Source organism: Sander lucioperca, chromosome 5 (assembly GCF_008315115.2).
Source record: "Sander lucioperca isolate FBNREF2018 chromosome 5, SLUC_FBN_1.2, whole genome shotgun sequence".
NCBI classification, from domain to species: Eukaryota; Metazoa; Chordata; class Actinopteri; order Perciformes; family Percidae; genus Sander; species Sander lucioperca.
Genome location: NC_050177.1, coordinates 15,425,654 through 15,442,262, shown reverse-complemented (window position 1 = coordinate 15,442,262; position 16,609 = coordinate 15,425,654). Strand labels below are relative to the sequence as shown.

Here is a 16,609-nt window from a genome sequence, read left to right as displayed (position 1 = left end):
TGTGGGGACCCGTCATTGACATAATGCATTCCCTAGCCCCTTACCCTAACCTTAACCATCACCACTAAATGCCTAACCTTAACCCTTACCCTCACCCTAACCATAACCTAATTCTAACCCTAATCCTAAAACCAAGTCTTAACCCTCAAACAGACCTTTAACCTTGTGGGGTCCAGCATTTTGGCCCCACAAGGCTGTCAGGACCCCACAAGTATACTGGACTCCTGGTTTTTGGACCCCACGAATATAGTAAAACAAACACACACACACACACAGACATCTGACAAAAGTCTTTAAGTTTCATTCAAACAGCTCGAGTGCTGCACCTAAACCTTTTAATGACGGTGAATAATTGGTGTTTCCGTGGTGATGAAGGAGTTCTTCTTCTGTGGTGTAGAACCGGCGGACTCGGGCGCAGGTGGAGGCTCTGGTGGCGGCGGGACGGCGGGAGGATTTGAGGACGAGACTCTGCAGCAGGATGAGCTTCGGCACGGCGGGACTCAGGGCGCCCATGGGAGCCGGATTCAACCGGATCAACGACCTCACCGTCATCCAATCAACACAGGTCAGACCTCACCGTCATCCAATCAGGTCAGACCTCACCTGTCTTGCACCCAGGCAGCTCAAAGCCTGACGCAGTTGTCAGTTTCCAGTCCAGCGCCCACGTCGTTTAAATAACAAATGGACATGCACCCATCTGTGGCCCATGGGCGTGCTGGTCTTACAGGGAGGTGTGTTCAGGTGCATTCTGGGCGTGCTGGTCTTACAGGGAGGTGTGTTCAGGTGCATTCTGGATGTGCTGGTCTTACAGGGAGGTGTGTTCAGGTGCATTCTGGGCGTATTGTTATCTTGAGGCAGCAGGAAGTGATGGCACCATTGACCAACAAAAACCTGGTCTAAAGTCAATAACGCAGCATTTCATTGTTATTTTAACAGAGCATTAGTAAAATGCTCCTAGGCTCGTACACAGCGCACACTATGCTTGTTACACACACAGGGACACACAGCAGCACACACACACACACACACACACACACACACACACACACACACACACACACACACACACACATGCAGAAGATTACTAATAAAAATATTACGGTGCAAATCCTCCATCATAACAGCAATGCTCCAAGGTCCAAACACGCCTGGCTTTTAAAGGGAATGGGAGATGATCTCTGATTGGTTGATTGCATGTTATGCCCAAAACACCCCTCTGATTAATGAAGACACTAAGTACAACCCTTTAGAACCATGCACCCGGCACACGGACCCTTTTTTCCCGCCGTAAAACTAGCAAAAGTGGATTTGGACACGCCCTAAACACACCTGCACCAGGCGCTTCACGCCGTGACCTTAGATGGTTAAAATAGGACCCTGATGGGTGAAACGATGCATCATACACACATATCTTTAAGATGCGTCTTTATTTTGGATTCTCACTTTGTTATTAAAGTGTTACTTTGTTTGTTTTTCATTTTCATGTAAATGTCTGGAATAGCTCAGTAATTACATTGTCATATCATATTTTAGTTGCCTTTTTGAGAGTTGATGTAATTGGAAGTGATTGTGTTGCATTGTTGATAACGTCTCGTATCGATCGATCGCAGGGACGGAGAAAGACGTTTTCACGATCCTGTTTAAATTGATCTAGAATAACCCCACACACAGAACAGAGTTCATTCTTTCTGCAGCAGAAAGGTAAGGCTTCGGTTTGGCGTCGTTACGCAACAAAAACGTGAAAAAGTGACAAAAGCAATGAAAGAAATGCATTAAAAAAACCTTCAGAAATAGTGACAACAATGTCGGAAATGAAAACGGTGTGGTGGCAGACTTTAAGATATCAGCAGATATGGTAACGTTGTCCAGAGACTCCCTGTAATACGTCATGGTGATAGGAGCTGGGACTGAGACGTTCTCTCTGTGTCTTCAGGGCTTATATTCATACCTGAGCAGGTATTTCCCAGAATTCAGCAGCAGAGGAGTGGTTGTTGGTTTCGACACCAGAGGACAGGAGGAGAGTGGCTGCAGCAGTCAGAGGTAACACACACACACACACACACACACACACAGAGACACACAGAGACACACAGAGACACACAGAGAGACACACACAGACAGAGACACACACACACACAGAGACACACACACACACACACACACACACACACACACACACACACACACACAGAGACACACACACACACACACACACACACACACACACACAGAAACACACACACAGAGACACACACTCACACACACACACACACACACACACACACACACACACACACACACACAAAGACACACACACACGCACACACAGAGACACACACACACACACAGACACACACACACACACACACACACACACACACACAGAGACACACAGAGAGACACACACACACAGACACACACAGAGACACACACACACACACAGAGACACACACACACACACACACACACACACACACACACACACACACAGAGACACACACAGAGACACACAGACACACACACACACACACACACACACACACACACACACAGAGACACACAGAGACACACAGAGACACACACACAGAGACACACACACACACACACACACACACACACACACACACACACAGAGACACACACAGAGACACACACAGAGACACACAGACACACACACACACACACACACACACACACACACACACACACACAGAGACACACACACACAGAGACACACACTCACACACACTCACACACACACACACAAAGACACACGCACACACAGAGACACACACACACACACACACACACACACAGAGACACACATACACACACAGAGACAGACACACACACACACACACACACTGTGATTCATACACAGTTTTAGTGGTGAATCTACAGGGAATCTAATGTATTTAATTTAGCATATTAGCACATGTTAGTAGATGTAGCATGTTAGCATATATTAGCATATGTTAGAATACTAACTTCATATGGCTCTTTGTAGTTTGGCTTTATTAAAGCTAATGTTCTTGCTCTGACTTCTTGTTTCTGGAGTTTATACCTTCAAGGTTGAAAGCACTTCATTGGAAGTCTCTCTGGATAAAAGCTTCAGCTAAATGACATGTAATGTGTTAGCAGATGTGTCAGCAGTTAGAGGAAGTGTTGAGGTGTGGAAGTGGTCAGTACAGTTTAACATATTATATTTATTTCACAGATTTAAAGCTTCCTGAATGGTTGTTGTTTGTGTGTTTGAGGTTGGCGAAGTTGGCGGCCGCGGTGATGCTCAGCAGAGACGTTCCTGTTCATCTCTTCTCCACGTTTGTCCCGACGCCGTACGTGGTGAGGAAACGCTAACGCGTCCCTTACTGTCAGCTGTCCTGGGGGTTGTAGTCTTGTTGGGACAGGAAACAAGACATTTGAGGGCTTGGGCTTTGGCGGTAGTTAAAGCTCTAGTTTATTATTTTTCTGATGCTTTTCTGACCCTTTTCTCATATTTTTCTGAAGCTTTTTTGAAGCTTTTTCTGAAGCTTTTTGTGACGCTTTTCTCATATTTTTCTGATGCTTTTCGGAAGCTTTTTGTGTCGCTTTTCTGCTGGTTTTGACCCTTTTGAAGCTGAAAGTATGTTGTGTATGAATGCAGGCTCACAGAGTGGACGTATCTTGGTCTCTAGTTTCTTCTTGTTGTTGCTCTCTAGATGAGGATTAAAAATGAGGACGGTTAAAGTCTTGTATTGATTGCTGTGCTCTTCTGAATCTATTATTCATCAGCTGCTGTGTCACAGTTTTATTTTTGTATTTATTTAATGTTTGTTTCCAGCCGTACGCTGTGAAGAAGCTCGGTGCTGCAGCCGGAGTGATGATCACCGCCTCGCACAATCCTAAAGAAGACAACGGATACAAGGTCAGTAAAACTCTGGAAACAGGAAACAGCAATCAATCAAACTGTATTATTAGAGCACTTTAAAACATCCAAAGTTGACCAAATATTAATTATAATAAATAAAAGCCATACATTGCATAACTCACACAGGCATAAAATATGAATCAAAACAAATTTAAGAGGAAAAAACACGAGAAGACAGCCATACAATAAAACAATAAAAATTCAAAGGCCAAGGAGAAGAAGAGATTTAAAAACAGAAAGTCAAGAGGGAAAAATATCGCAAAAAAAATCTGGACGGGAAAAATATCGCAAAAAAAATCTGGACCAAAAAATGTCGGAAAAAAAAATCTGGACGGGAAAAATGTCGCAAAAAAAAAATCTGGACGGAAAAATATCGTAAAAAAAAAATCTGGACGGAAAATTGTCACAAAAAAAATCTGGACGGGAAAAATGTCGCAAAAAAAATATGGACAGAAAAATGTCGCAAAAAAAATATGGACGGGAAAAATGTTGCAAAACACAAAGTTGGACAGGAAAACAATCCCTCCTGTCTGTATCGCCCTCTGCAGGTGTACTGGTGTAACGGCGCTCAGATCTCCTCGCCTCACGACAAGGGGATCCTGCAGAGTATCGAGGAGCAGCTGGAGCCCTGGAGCGCCTCCTGCTGGGAGGAGGACCTGGTGGAGCGCTGCTCCCTGAGGACCGACCCCCTGACCCAGATCAACAGCTGCTACATGGACGAGCTCACCTCGCTCTGCTTCCACAGGTAAGAGGAGGACCAAGCCAGCCTCTCCCGCAACCTTGGCAGCTGGTCCTCGGACTCAGGGTCCGAAATTAACACTCGCCAAGTGCGTAGGCTCGCTATATTCCACACACACACTGAACTGCACGCTGCAGTCCGTGTGTGTGTGTCGGGCGCGCGCGAGAGAGAGAGAGAGAGAGCACAGCCGTACCCTCTAACGTTCGCATTATATCTTAATTTATAGCAGGGGAGACTCCTTAAACCTGCTTTCTATCTGAGTTCCAGCAGGGGGAGACACGTGTGGTTGCAAAAGGAGGTCGGTTTCTGTAGAAGTCTCTGAGAAAGTGACCCACTTCTCACTTGATTTATTACCTCAGTAAACATTTTCATAATGAGGTGATGGTCTCAATCGCTAGTTTTAAGTCTTCTGCAACACAGAATGATGTTCATTTTTTTAATTATGGTCACGTTGATTTTAAAATTAACGATAAAGCAGGGGGTGTTTTAGGGCCTGGCTATGATGTGATTGACAGTCCGCGGCCTGTCTTATATGTAATATAACTATGGGACAAAGATATATTTAAAACCTAGCGAAGCTAAATCTTACCTTGAATTCTGTAGGCTAGCTTTCAGCAGCAGTTGAATCCAGATTGCCAGTGAGAGTGTGTAACGTAACGTAGAGTGTAAGCAGCATTGCCAACTCTCAGCTAACGTCACAGTCAGATGGCGCCCAACAGTCTATGGCTCCTCCCTCTCTCCTCCCTCTCTCCTCCCTCTTGTCTAAAATCGCCACATCCGCAACCAGGATGGCTGCGCCCGTAACGGCAAACTCGACGACTCATAGCAGATCTCCACAAACCAATGGGTGACGTCACACATGCGCTGTCCATTCATATTTACCAGTCCCTCCAGAAACAAACGTGATTATGCGATCGCATAATTCAATGCATAATCAGCCAAAGTCCGCATAAATTACCGATTTCCGCGCAAAATATGCGGGGCTTTCATGATTTCATAATCCCCGCATTTTCGTTGCAAAAAAGTTACATATATCGTAGCAGAAAGTTGAAAAATGTTGCGTTTACTACAAGAGCAGCAATTTCCCCTGTTGCCATGGGAACGTTATGAATTGACGTAATCACGCGACGTGAACGTCATCGAAAAGCTGCAAACCCCGCGATGAAGCCATGATGAAACCACAGTTTTTGCAAGTTCCCACATTTTCATCGCATAAAATTGCATAAATATCCCGCATATTCCATCGCATTTTTTAAGAAAACGTGCCGCATAATCAAGGATTTTTGCCCGCAACAATCACAAAAAAACTCCACATTTTTCTGGAAGGACTGATTTCCAGTCAATGGTCACTCCTCTACTAGTAATGTGATGAAGAGCTCAACGGGCTCCACAGGGAAGGCCGTCTGGCTCACGTGTGTCTTGTGTCTCTCAGGGATCTGAACAGAAGCTGTCCGTTGAAGTTTGTCCACTCATCGTTCCACGGCGTCGGACACGCCTTCGTCCAGCAGGCCTTCCACGCGTTTGGCTTCGCTCCGCCGATCCCCGTCCCCGAGCAGAAAGACCCCGACCCCAACTTCTCGTCCGTCCGCTGCCCCAACCCCGAGGAGGGAGAGTCGGTCCTGGTAGGACGTAGATCCCACTTCTCTGATGCAGTATTTTATTATTCCTGCTCTAATAATCCGTTACTGTCTTCTTCAGGAGCTCTCTCTTCTTCTGGCTGAGCGGGAAAATGCTTGCATCGTCCTGGCGACCGATCCTGACGCCGATCGATTGGCTGTCGCAGAGAAGTCTGACGGGTAACTTTTTGGGGCTCGGTTAAAATAATTTATTCTTCAATTAAAATTGATTTTTCAGGGAGTCAACAGTTTTCAAACAGGAAAAGACTTATACTCCTATAAGCTTTCAAACCACCAATCAGAAGCCTCCATTTGGCAGAAGGAGCTTCAGGGTTGTAGTATTATACAAAGACCACTGGATGTCCTCCCTTGCACAAAGGTTGCATACAATGCAATCTACTCAGTGCAAAGGAGGACATCCAGTGGTCTTTGTATAATACTACAACCCTGAACCATTGACAAAAACAGTACAATAAGGCACATAACATAAAACAAAAAGGAGACCAAGGATCAAATGTAGTAGCTGTAGTACCCAGAGTCATGAATCTGTACATCCATAGGTGTATGCTTACACAAAATACGTACAGCAGTTGTTTATCTCAACACCGTACAGTACAGATGGCACACTACAGGTATTAGGAGTATGTTGTCCCTAACCTAATTGATATAAAATTGAAAATGTAATCACATCTGGACCTTGTGAATCGGATGAGAGAAATCATTGGCGCTCTAGAAACTGTGACGATTGCTCAGAGGCTGTTGGGAGTTAAAGCCAAAAGCTTACGTGTGCATCTGCCTGTCCTCCAGGTGCGGTTGGAAGGTGTTCACGGGTAACGAGCTGGCGGCCCTGTTGGGTTGGTGGATGTTCTTTAATTGGAAGGAGGCTCATCCCGATCCTGCCGACACTCAGAAGGTTTACATGTTGGCCACCACAGTTTCCTCCAAGATCCTGCAGGCCTTCGCTCGCATCGAGGGCTTCCACTACGAGGTCAGGGGGTTTAAATCAAAGCAAATATTCCTCCAATTGTGTTAGTGTTGATTATGGATGTCACGAGAACCGGTACTTCGGTACCAACTCGGTGCCAAAATAATGAAAACGTGCCGGTACTCATTTTTCCACAGTGCAATCCTTCCGGACCTGACGGGGGCAGTATATACGCCTAACGTTAAAAATGTTCTAGACTGCCGCTAAATGCTGAAGAAGAACACCGACCAGCACGGCAAAACAGCGAATAGCCCCTTCATCTCTCTATACGGCTTGACCGCATTCAGCTTCTGGCTTTACCGTACATCTACGGCAGCGGCTTTCACCACTTCACCAGGAACTCCCGAACCGCAAGTGAGTCTATTTCTCTCTGCCGTTGTCTATCACAACCTAACGTGTGCTCTGATAGCGCTTGTTTTAACGGACAATCTATGACATCAGTTAACTTTAACCAGCTTGGTTCTTTGTGAAAAACAACGACAGAGAGAAACAGACGTAAACATGCTTGCTGTCTGGGAGTTCTGCTACCGTACGCTGGCTGTGTGAGAGACGGTACCGTACGCTGGCTGTGTGAGAAACGGTACCGTACGCTGGCTGTGTGAGAGACTTTACCGTACGCTGGCTGTGTGAGAGACAGTACCGTACGCTGGCTGTGTGAGAGACGCTACCGTACGCTGGCTGTGTGAGAGACGCTACCGTACGCTGGCTGTGTGAGAGACGGTACCGTACGGCTGTGCGGTGATGCCAGGCTTCAAAGCAACGGGACGTTTTTGTAAATCACGCTCTCCTTGCCCCCTCCACTCCACACCATAACAGATAGTTCAAACTAAAAGAAAACACTGAAAGAAGAGTGACATGACGCTAACACCCCTCCCCCCCCCCAAAAAAAAAGAAATATTTAAATAAAGGAATTAATGTTTAAGTATTATTATTATTTTTCTTCCGTTTTTTTATTACACACACCGTGATATCGACTTTAGTATCGAGTATTGTGTACTTTTGTTGGTATCGGTACCGAATACTAGATTTTTGGTATCGTGACATCCCTACAATCAAAGCAAATATTCCTCCAATTGTGTTAAAGTGTTGATGGCGATGGTCTCCTGTCTGTCTGCGTTCAACAGGAAACTCTTCCTGGGTTCAAGTGGATCGGGAACAGGATACACGAACTCTCCAAAACAGGAAACAGCGTCATCTTTGCCTTCGAGGAGTCGATTGGTAACCAAGTTTATTTTTGTACTGCTTTCTATGTAAAAGAAAAGGTTTGGACTCTCAGCTCAGTGACATCTGTCCTAATTAGGGAAGCACCGAAACCAGGATTCGGGTTCTGATTAGGCTGAATATTGGGCTTTTTTGACGGGGTTCGGTTTTCCAGCGAACCGAACCCTACGCTGTCACTCCGCGCTGCGCTGGTCGACGTAATGACGGCGCCGTTGATTACGGCAAGGTGTTTACGTAGGTGGAGCGTTCAATGCAGTAGGCTGTGACAAAGTGAAAATGGAACTCGTGAGCAGAAAAAGTGTAGTTTGGCAGAACTTTCAGTCAAAAGAAGGCCATTCAAGTCCAGCTACATGTTCAATCTGCAATGCTGATTAGTCTGGTGGTGGCGAGGACCCTGAACTATACACAACATCACCGCTGTTACAACATCTGGTAGGAAACATCTGGAAGAATACGAGTTGTGATGAAGGAATCTACAGACAGCAGCCAGAATGCAGCAACTTCAGGTACGGCAAAGGAAGGACAGTCTCTGTTTACTTCATTAATGTGTTTACTGTGTTCATGGACTGAGGATGGGACGAGGATTCAGTATTCGGTTTCGGATTCGGCAGAATCTTAACCAGTGGATTCGGTATTCGGCCGAACCCCAAAAATCTGGATTTGGTGCATCCCTAGTCCTAAACCTGTGGATGATTGTGGAAGTCAGACAGAAATCTGGAGCACCCGATGCACACAAACAACTAACATTAACAATCTTTGTTAAATGTTGCTAAGGCTGCATTCACAATTGCCAAAACGGCAATCCTCCCATTCATTTTGAATGGGTGTAGTGTGTTAAGGCTGCAGCGGTGTGAGCCACAAAAAAAAAATCTTGAGGCCGACTCAACTTTTAAAGAAACTCCACGCTGCGGTGGCCAGCAATGCAAGCGTGGATCAGACTTGTGGGAGTGTTTTGAGGCAGTGTGAGAGTCCCGTACAGGAAACAGGAAACATCACTGCCTCTATCTCTGCCACAAGTTTTAAAACACCAAACGCAAGCACTGAACTGCCTGGGAGTTTGTGGAACAGCTGACCGTTTCCTCAGTCCAAATGAAGCTGCCTTCAAGTGCGCTCAGAAACATCGAGATCTACAGTATAAACCATCTCACGGAAAACAGGAACTATGAAATATTTGATTTGATTTGATTTTGTTAGGATCCCCATTAGCTGATGCAGAACATCAGCTACTCTTCCTGGGGTCCACACAAAACATAAAAGATTACCACAGATAAGACATTTTCAGACAAAACAGTCACACAATATAAAAATAAGAGCAATATAGCTAGTATTATTTTCTTTGCAAATATAAATATGCATAGTCCTCTTCATGTACTCTAATAAATATCACAATAAATACATAAGCACAGAATATAGACCAAGTTAATTCTTACAACATCTTTGTTTACTTCTCAACATTCCTATGCATAGACAAAGTACAAATATATAAAGTCTACTTGTGCTACTTTGGGGGTTTAAAGAACACAACAGGACGTCACAAAAATGGGCTGTTTAATGACACTCACACTGCGAATCGCCAAAGTGCCTGAGGCTATGTGAACGCATTATCAATCAAACCTGGTTCAGCACCTTTCATAAAGGTGAGTGTAAAGTGCTGCACAGATGACTGATAACAAGATTTGTATGTAAACAGTCAAACAATGATGAATGCACATGAGAAATAAAGAAAAACCTACAAAATATTATAAGTATTCAAATCTTTGGAAGGTAATGGTTGAGACCAGACATGAAATAATCCCAGTAAGACGTATAAAGTACAATTGTTTGATTTCATGTTAGACAGAAAGCGTTGTTGTCGTTGTTTTGTCTCCAGGTTTCCTGTGTGGCAGCATGGTACCGGAGAAAGACGGCGTGAGTTCGGCAGCGGTTGTGGCTGAGATGGCTGCTTACCTCCACAACAAGCAGCTGAGTCTGAAGCAACAGCTGCACAACATCTACCAGACGTACGTTAGCTTCATCTTTTCATTTTAGAAACATCTCCGCTGCTCAAGTTCTTACAGGAAACAGAAAATAAGCAGCTAATGTTCAACCTCTGTTCGTTGAACGACATCTCTACAGTGATCCAAAATTAAAGCAGAAATATTGTTTATAACGAAGCTCTGCAGGTGTCTGAAGAGAAATCATCTTTAATGATTTAAGGTCTTTACACACTGGGGATTTGTTGTCAATCCCAATTTTGCCTCTATTCCTATTTAGATTTTCATGTCCGCAGATTTGCAGTTCTATGTTCTGAAGTTTTCTTGATGGTGAAATGAATTCACACGTGTGAAAGACTTTCTTCCTCTCTCTTATTTTGACAGTTGCTTGTGTCGTGACTTCCTGTCTGCAGGTACGGTCATCACGTGTCTAAAACGTCGTACGTCATCTGTAACGACCCGCCCACCATCCAGAAGATTTTCAGCCGGATCCGAAACTTTGACGGCGACGCTTCGTACCCGAAGACGTGCGGCGGCGTCCGGATCGTCCACATCAGAGACGTTACCACGGGATATGACAGCAGCCGGCCCGACCGCAGATCGGTGAGAAACGTTTGATTCATCAATACTTCTGTTTTTATAAACCTATAAAAAAACGATAGCAAAAAGCATGTTTTGTTTAAAAGATCGCCAAAAGAAACTACTTAACCCAGAAAGAAGCTGAAAGATTGTCACATTTCAAACAACAAAAACTAGGCGGGCCAAGAATTATTGTGAACCTAAATTCTTATGCAGACCAGATGACAATTTGCGAGGGGCAGGATTTTGCCCTCGGGCCTTGAGTTTGACACGTGTGGTTTAGACTTTATGGCTGACAATCTATAGCCTGGAAATCCAGACCCAAATCCGAAAGATTAAAGCAACACTAGAGAACTTTTCCCACTTTGGTCCCCCTACAGCTTGGAAGCGGAATTGTCCATTACCACTGTCGTGATGTCTCATTATGTCTCATTCGAACTACAGATCCGCTACCTGATCTGGCAAACTTGCATAATGTAATGTAATGGACAATTCCGCTTCCAAGCTGTAGGGGGACCAAAGTGGGAAAAGTTCTCTAGTGTTGCTTTTAGGGTCTGGCTATGAGTAATGAAAATGGCCCAGCTTGAGGGGCGGCACCCAGCATGCATTTAAAAATATCACTGCACGCAATTGGATAACACTACGACCAATGTTTACTGACTGATTCCGGACTTCGACGTCGCAGCGCTGTCGTCATCTGTTTAGCTCGCCTCTGGCCCCCCTATATCAGATACACCGATGTGATTGGTGCAGCTCGGCTCCAAGGGCATAGTTAATGAGCATCATTACTGAATGCCAGAGTGACTCGCTGAGCAAATTACAATTGTGAGCAAAATAAACGCTCCGAAATGTCTTGGTGTTCAGGTCAATGTGTATTCAAAGTACTCATTTCATTTCTTCTGATGCACACTAACATGGAAGCAGCTGTAAAGGAAGTATAAAGTGTTTTGCAGTACTTGTAGTAACTGTACTTCCCCATGTTTTTCCCGCGGAGGTACTTCCTGTGACGAGGAGCAGTCAAATGATCACCTTCACTCTCCAGAACGGCGTCGTGGCAACGCTGAGAACCAGTGGCACAGAACCCAAAATCAAATACTACACCGAGTACTGCGCTGCGCCGGGGAACAGGTCAGCTGAAGTACACTGTGTACTGAATACTCAGGGTTTCTGCGGGCTATTAAAAATCATAATTTTAGGCATTAAAAAGTCTTGAATTCACTGAAGTATTGTGTTCTAGGTCTTAAATCATTAGAAAGGTCTTCATTTTTGTACGCCCATGTAACGATAGCTCTAATGCTCATTGAAATGTTTTATTTTATCTGAATACATATATATTTACTTTGCAAGTACCTTTGTGACAATGCATTTCATTGTACTTTTAGGTTGTGATATAGGTCATACGTTTCCTTCATAAAAGGTCTTAAAAAGTCCTAAATCTGACTTGTAAAAACCTACAGAAACCCTGATACTGTACAGATCTTTTCACTTTAACATCAATAGGGCTGGGCGATATGGACCAAAAGTCATATCCCGATATATTTAAGCTGAATATCGATATACGATATATATCCCGATATTTTTTCCACAAAGTGAGAGCAAATGTTCAGTCAAAGTCAAAGCCAAATATGACATGTACAGGGTGGGAAATTTGCCTTGTATACCAGCCACAGTGGCGGGTGGATTGTAAAACATTCCTTCTAACGGATTGGACAGCTTTTGTCAAAGAATGCTGTTGCTAAGTAACAATGCACAATGCTTATAGGAGTCACGTTACGTTACTGCTAATGAATCCACAACATTTCCGGATGTTGCTGCTTCATAATAAAAACATTCAAATACCAAAATAACGGAGGACTTTTATTGTGAAGAACTTATAGGAAATGAAACCGTTCACAGCCGGGGCTTGACCACGCATATTTCCGTCAACTCCAGACTTTTGTCAAGGAGTTTTCAGCGCTAGTCCGTGACACCATTATAGTACACTACTTGTCACTTTTCTTTTCATAAGGCACACTGCAGGAAAAATAAGTTTGCAGTGAGCTTTTTCGGGTTGTCGATGGCTTGCGGCTGGGGCTTCTGCAGCGCGCAGTTTCACACACTCTTCGTATTGCAGTTTATGCCGCTGTTTTAGGTAGTGAAAAAGATTTGTAGTGCTTCCACCCCTGGCTGTAACTTGTTCATGGCACTCCCTACATATAACGTGATTTTTGTTGCTCATCTGATACTTTGAATCCGAACCATCTCTCCATCTTGAGTGTCCGTTCCTGCCCCTCCCCCCTCTGTGCATGAACGAGAAGGGGCGGGGCGCGGGGAGCAAGGATCACAGCACAATTTTGAACTATATCGATATATGCGATATGGTCTAATTCCATATCACGTTTAAAAATATATCGATATAATTGTTAATATCGATATATCGCCCAGCCCTAAACATCAACCATATTCAATCCCAGACCATATCAATCAATTAAACACATAACTATTTACTAAGCAGCTAAAACATATCAGCACTAAAACTTTTATGTATGCATTTACTGCAAAAAAGCATTATTTTACCAAGTATATTCACAATCACCTCAGGCTAATTAATTAGCCAGTGCGTGAAGAATGTTGGCGAGCCAGCCAGAAAAAGAAAGCAAGAAGATAAAAGGATCGACCAGAAAGTTGTTGTATGTTACAAATAAAACGCAGTTTAATATTTTGGCTGATAAAAAAGATGCTTGTCCAGTAATCAAAATCTTAAAGTATATTTGTCCAATGAAGTCAAAATATCTAATAACACTTAGCCTAACATAAGACACAATCACCTTACAAGTAATGAGAGAAATAGGGACTTGTTTTTAGACAATGCATTTTAAATATCTTGTAAAGTGAAAGAGAAGAGACAAAAACAACTATTTTTAACATCTCGTAAGGTTTTTAAGCTTATTTGTAAAAGATGAATCATCTTGTTTGAAGATCAAATCTTATTTCAAGTAATTTTACCAAGTGAAGTTTTACTTGTTTCATTGGCAGATTATTTCACCTTATTATAAGCAAAAAAAAATTATGTATTAATTCATTTTATTAACTTATTTTTTAAGTGGCCTTTTGATGTTTTTGTCACTTTCTTTTTAGACATTTTATTCCTTTTATTCAACGTTCATTTACCGCTTTTTTTCAATGTTGTCACTTTTTGTACTTTTGTTTGTTTTATTGCTTTTTGGGTCAAGGCCCCAAAACTACTACTTAGTTAAGTTTAGACAAAGATGGTGGTTTGGGTTAAAATCAGACGTTACTTTTTATCCAGGGAATAAACTTGTTTAGAAGACATGACGTCATTGTTCTGTCTCTGTGTCGCAGCGAGGCGTCCCGTCTGGAGGAGGAGTTAGGGAAGATCACCGCCGCCCTGCTGGACGAGTTCCTGGAGCCTGAGAGGAACAACCTGATTCGCCGCCGCGTCTAGCTCCGCCCCCTCCCACACCTGGTCGACCCCCCGCTGCTGCTTCTCTCTGTGGTATCCGTAAAGTTCAGTTGAGACTAAAATATAAACTGAATCATTAAAAAATAATAAATATTTAGTTGAACTTTGGTCCTTCATGAAGCAGAGAGCATGATGGGTAAACTGCAGTGTCCAGTTTTATTTTGATTGAAGTTTGTAAAACCAAATATTTGCTGTCTGAACTGTAGAGACTTGAAATAAATATATATATGGAAGTTTATTAACGACAAAACAAATTCGTTAAAACTAGATAATTAACTATTATTACCACAAACCAAAAATAAACTTTTGTTAACAACATATCACGTTATTTTGTCACATCATGAAACTCTCATTACACAAAATGAACGTGTGATAAAGTTATTACCACGAGTTTACATACATGTCGCTGCTGATTGGTTAAAATATCTGACACACCCATGAAACGAGAGGAAACGTACGTCAAAGCTTGTGCACCGTTTCACACTGTTCTGAGGAAACATGTCATTCAACCCGGAAACTGCCGCAAAACGTTGCACACAGTTTTGAGATTGAACGTGCCCGTTTCTCTAATGTCCCCACAGTAAACTAAATCTCATTTGGTAAATTGGACAAAACAAGACATTCAAAGATGTCACTTCGGACTCTGAGAACGGTTAGTCAGTAGTTAGAAGTCATTAATGAACTTCCGTAAATACATATAAAAAGGGGGGTATGTCTCCTTAAGAGAACAGAAAATAAGCTGCTTATCTTCTTCTGTCTTTGTAGTTTTTTTATGTTAATCTGAATGTTAAAGTTTCCCTTCAAACTCTGCGATGTTACCTATTTTTATACTCTGAGATAAAAGATATTTATGTGACAGTTCATGTTGTGTTGTATGATCCGTTTTGTAGTTTGGACAGAGTGAGACCTCTGCTTGTGTTTAGATCGTCGCAGCTTTAAGTTAATGTGGTTCTCTGGCGATCCACCAATAAAACATAATAAAACTGTAACGTGTGTATTTGTGCTGCTTCACTTCCAGTCAACAGGAAGACCTTTTAAACATAAAGAACAAAGTATTAAACTATAAAACTCCAACTTTATTTGGCTTTTATTAATGCAGGGGTTTTCAATAGGTGAGGCGCACCTCCCCTGGGGGGCGCCAACAAGCCACAGGGGAGGCGCGACACGCGAAGAAGAAATAACTGGCTGCAGCTCTATTGATATCTGTAATTGTGCGTGCGTGTATTAGCTTTAAAATGCATTGTTTCCTTGTCCCAAGTCAACAGAAGTCAGCATCAAGGGAGGAGACAGGACCCAGCAAAAAACGTAGGAAATATGATCCTGAGTTAAAGTTAGGTTTCACCTGAGGCTGCTCTTCTGCTGCGTCCAGCAGGGCGGCGGTGATCTTCCCTAACTCCTCCTCTAGACGGGACGCCTCCCTGCGACACAGAGACAGAACTTGGAGAAATGCCGATCACACGTTTCTGGTTGTCTGTGGAGAGCGCGTTCCCCCAGATCTCCACTAAGGCTATGAAAGTCCTGATCCCCTTCACCTCCACCTACCTGTGTGAGTGTGGGTTTTCCACACTGACCCTGATTAAAAACAAATACAGATCACAGCTGCAGGTGGAAGACGACTTGCGTTTATTTCTCTCTGCAGTGCAGCCTCATTGTTCCCACTGACAGACGCGGCGTCAGCTGATTTTGGGGGGCTTCAGTGTATCTTAGTGTCCACTCTCGCTGTAAAAAGCTGTGCAGCTTCAGGTTTATAAAGGACGCGGTCTGCTGTGGACATGTGTCGTGTTTGAGCTCCGTGTATTTCTGTAGTTTTGGTTTCCACCTCCGATGTAGAGCAGCGTTCAGCCACTTCTCTAAACTTTGTCTCATTCAGAGACCAGAGACCCAACCGGGGCTCTGAGTCTGTCAGGAGGTCTGAGATCTACCGGATCAGCAGAGATATCACGTAATGCACAGCAGACTACGGTGCAGGTATAGATTATTTTCTGAAATATAGTGACTGTATTCTTTTCCTATTATAACTTTATTTTTCACAAAATATCACGACTCCTCCAAACCTCAGAGAACACAGATGGGATGAGTTATATTTTGAATGTGCACAAAGGTTTTGAACATGAGCAGAAATCTTG

The 16,609-nt window shown here is 43.4% G+C and overlaps 1 protein-coding gene across 2 annotated transcripts in view; it reads left to right on the top strand.

The window, feature by feature from the left end:
- Positions 1 to 15,472, top strand: part of LOC116036681 (phosphoglucomutase 2-like 1) — a 17,460-nt gene extending 1,988 nt beyond the window's left edge. Inside the window, exons 2-14 of one of the 2 annotated variants that reach the window (XM_036001063.1) lie at positions 398 to 565; positions 1,934 to 2,040; positions 3,258 to 3,342; positions 3,821 to 3,904; positions 4,456 to 4,652; positions 6,079 to 6,268; positions 6,345 to 6,442; positions 7,070 to 7,250; positions 8,372 to 8,465; positions 10,339 to 10,468; positions 10,855 to 11,044; positions 12,015 to 12,148; positions 14,363 to 15,472. In XM_036001063.1, coding sequence (XP_035856956.1) covers positions 398 to 565; positions 1,934 to 2,040; positions 3,258 to 3,342; positions 3,821 to 3,904; positions 4,456 to 4,652; positions 6,079 to 6,268; positions 6,345 to 6,442; positions 7,070 to 7,250; positions 8,372 to 8,465; positions 10,339 to 10,468; positions 10,855 to 11,044; positions 12,015 to 12,148; positions 14,363 to 14,465 — 1,761 coding nt within the window. In that variant the 3' untranslated portion in view covers positions 14,466 to 15,472. Of the gene's footprint in view, positions 1 to 397; positions 566 to 1,933; positions 2,041 to 3,257; positions 3,343 to 3,820; positions 3,905 to 4,455; positions 4,653 to 6,078; positions 6,269 to 6,344; positions 6,444 to 7,069; positions 7,251 to 8,371; positions 8,466 to 10,338; positions 10,469 to 10,854; positions 11,045 to 12,014; positions 12,149 to 14,362 lie in introns of both variants that reach the window. The other variant, XM_036001064.1, reaches the window with a different exon arrangement.
- Positions 15,473 to 16,609: the final 1,137 nt, after the last annotated feature.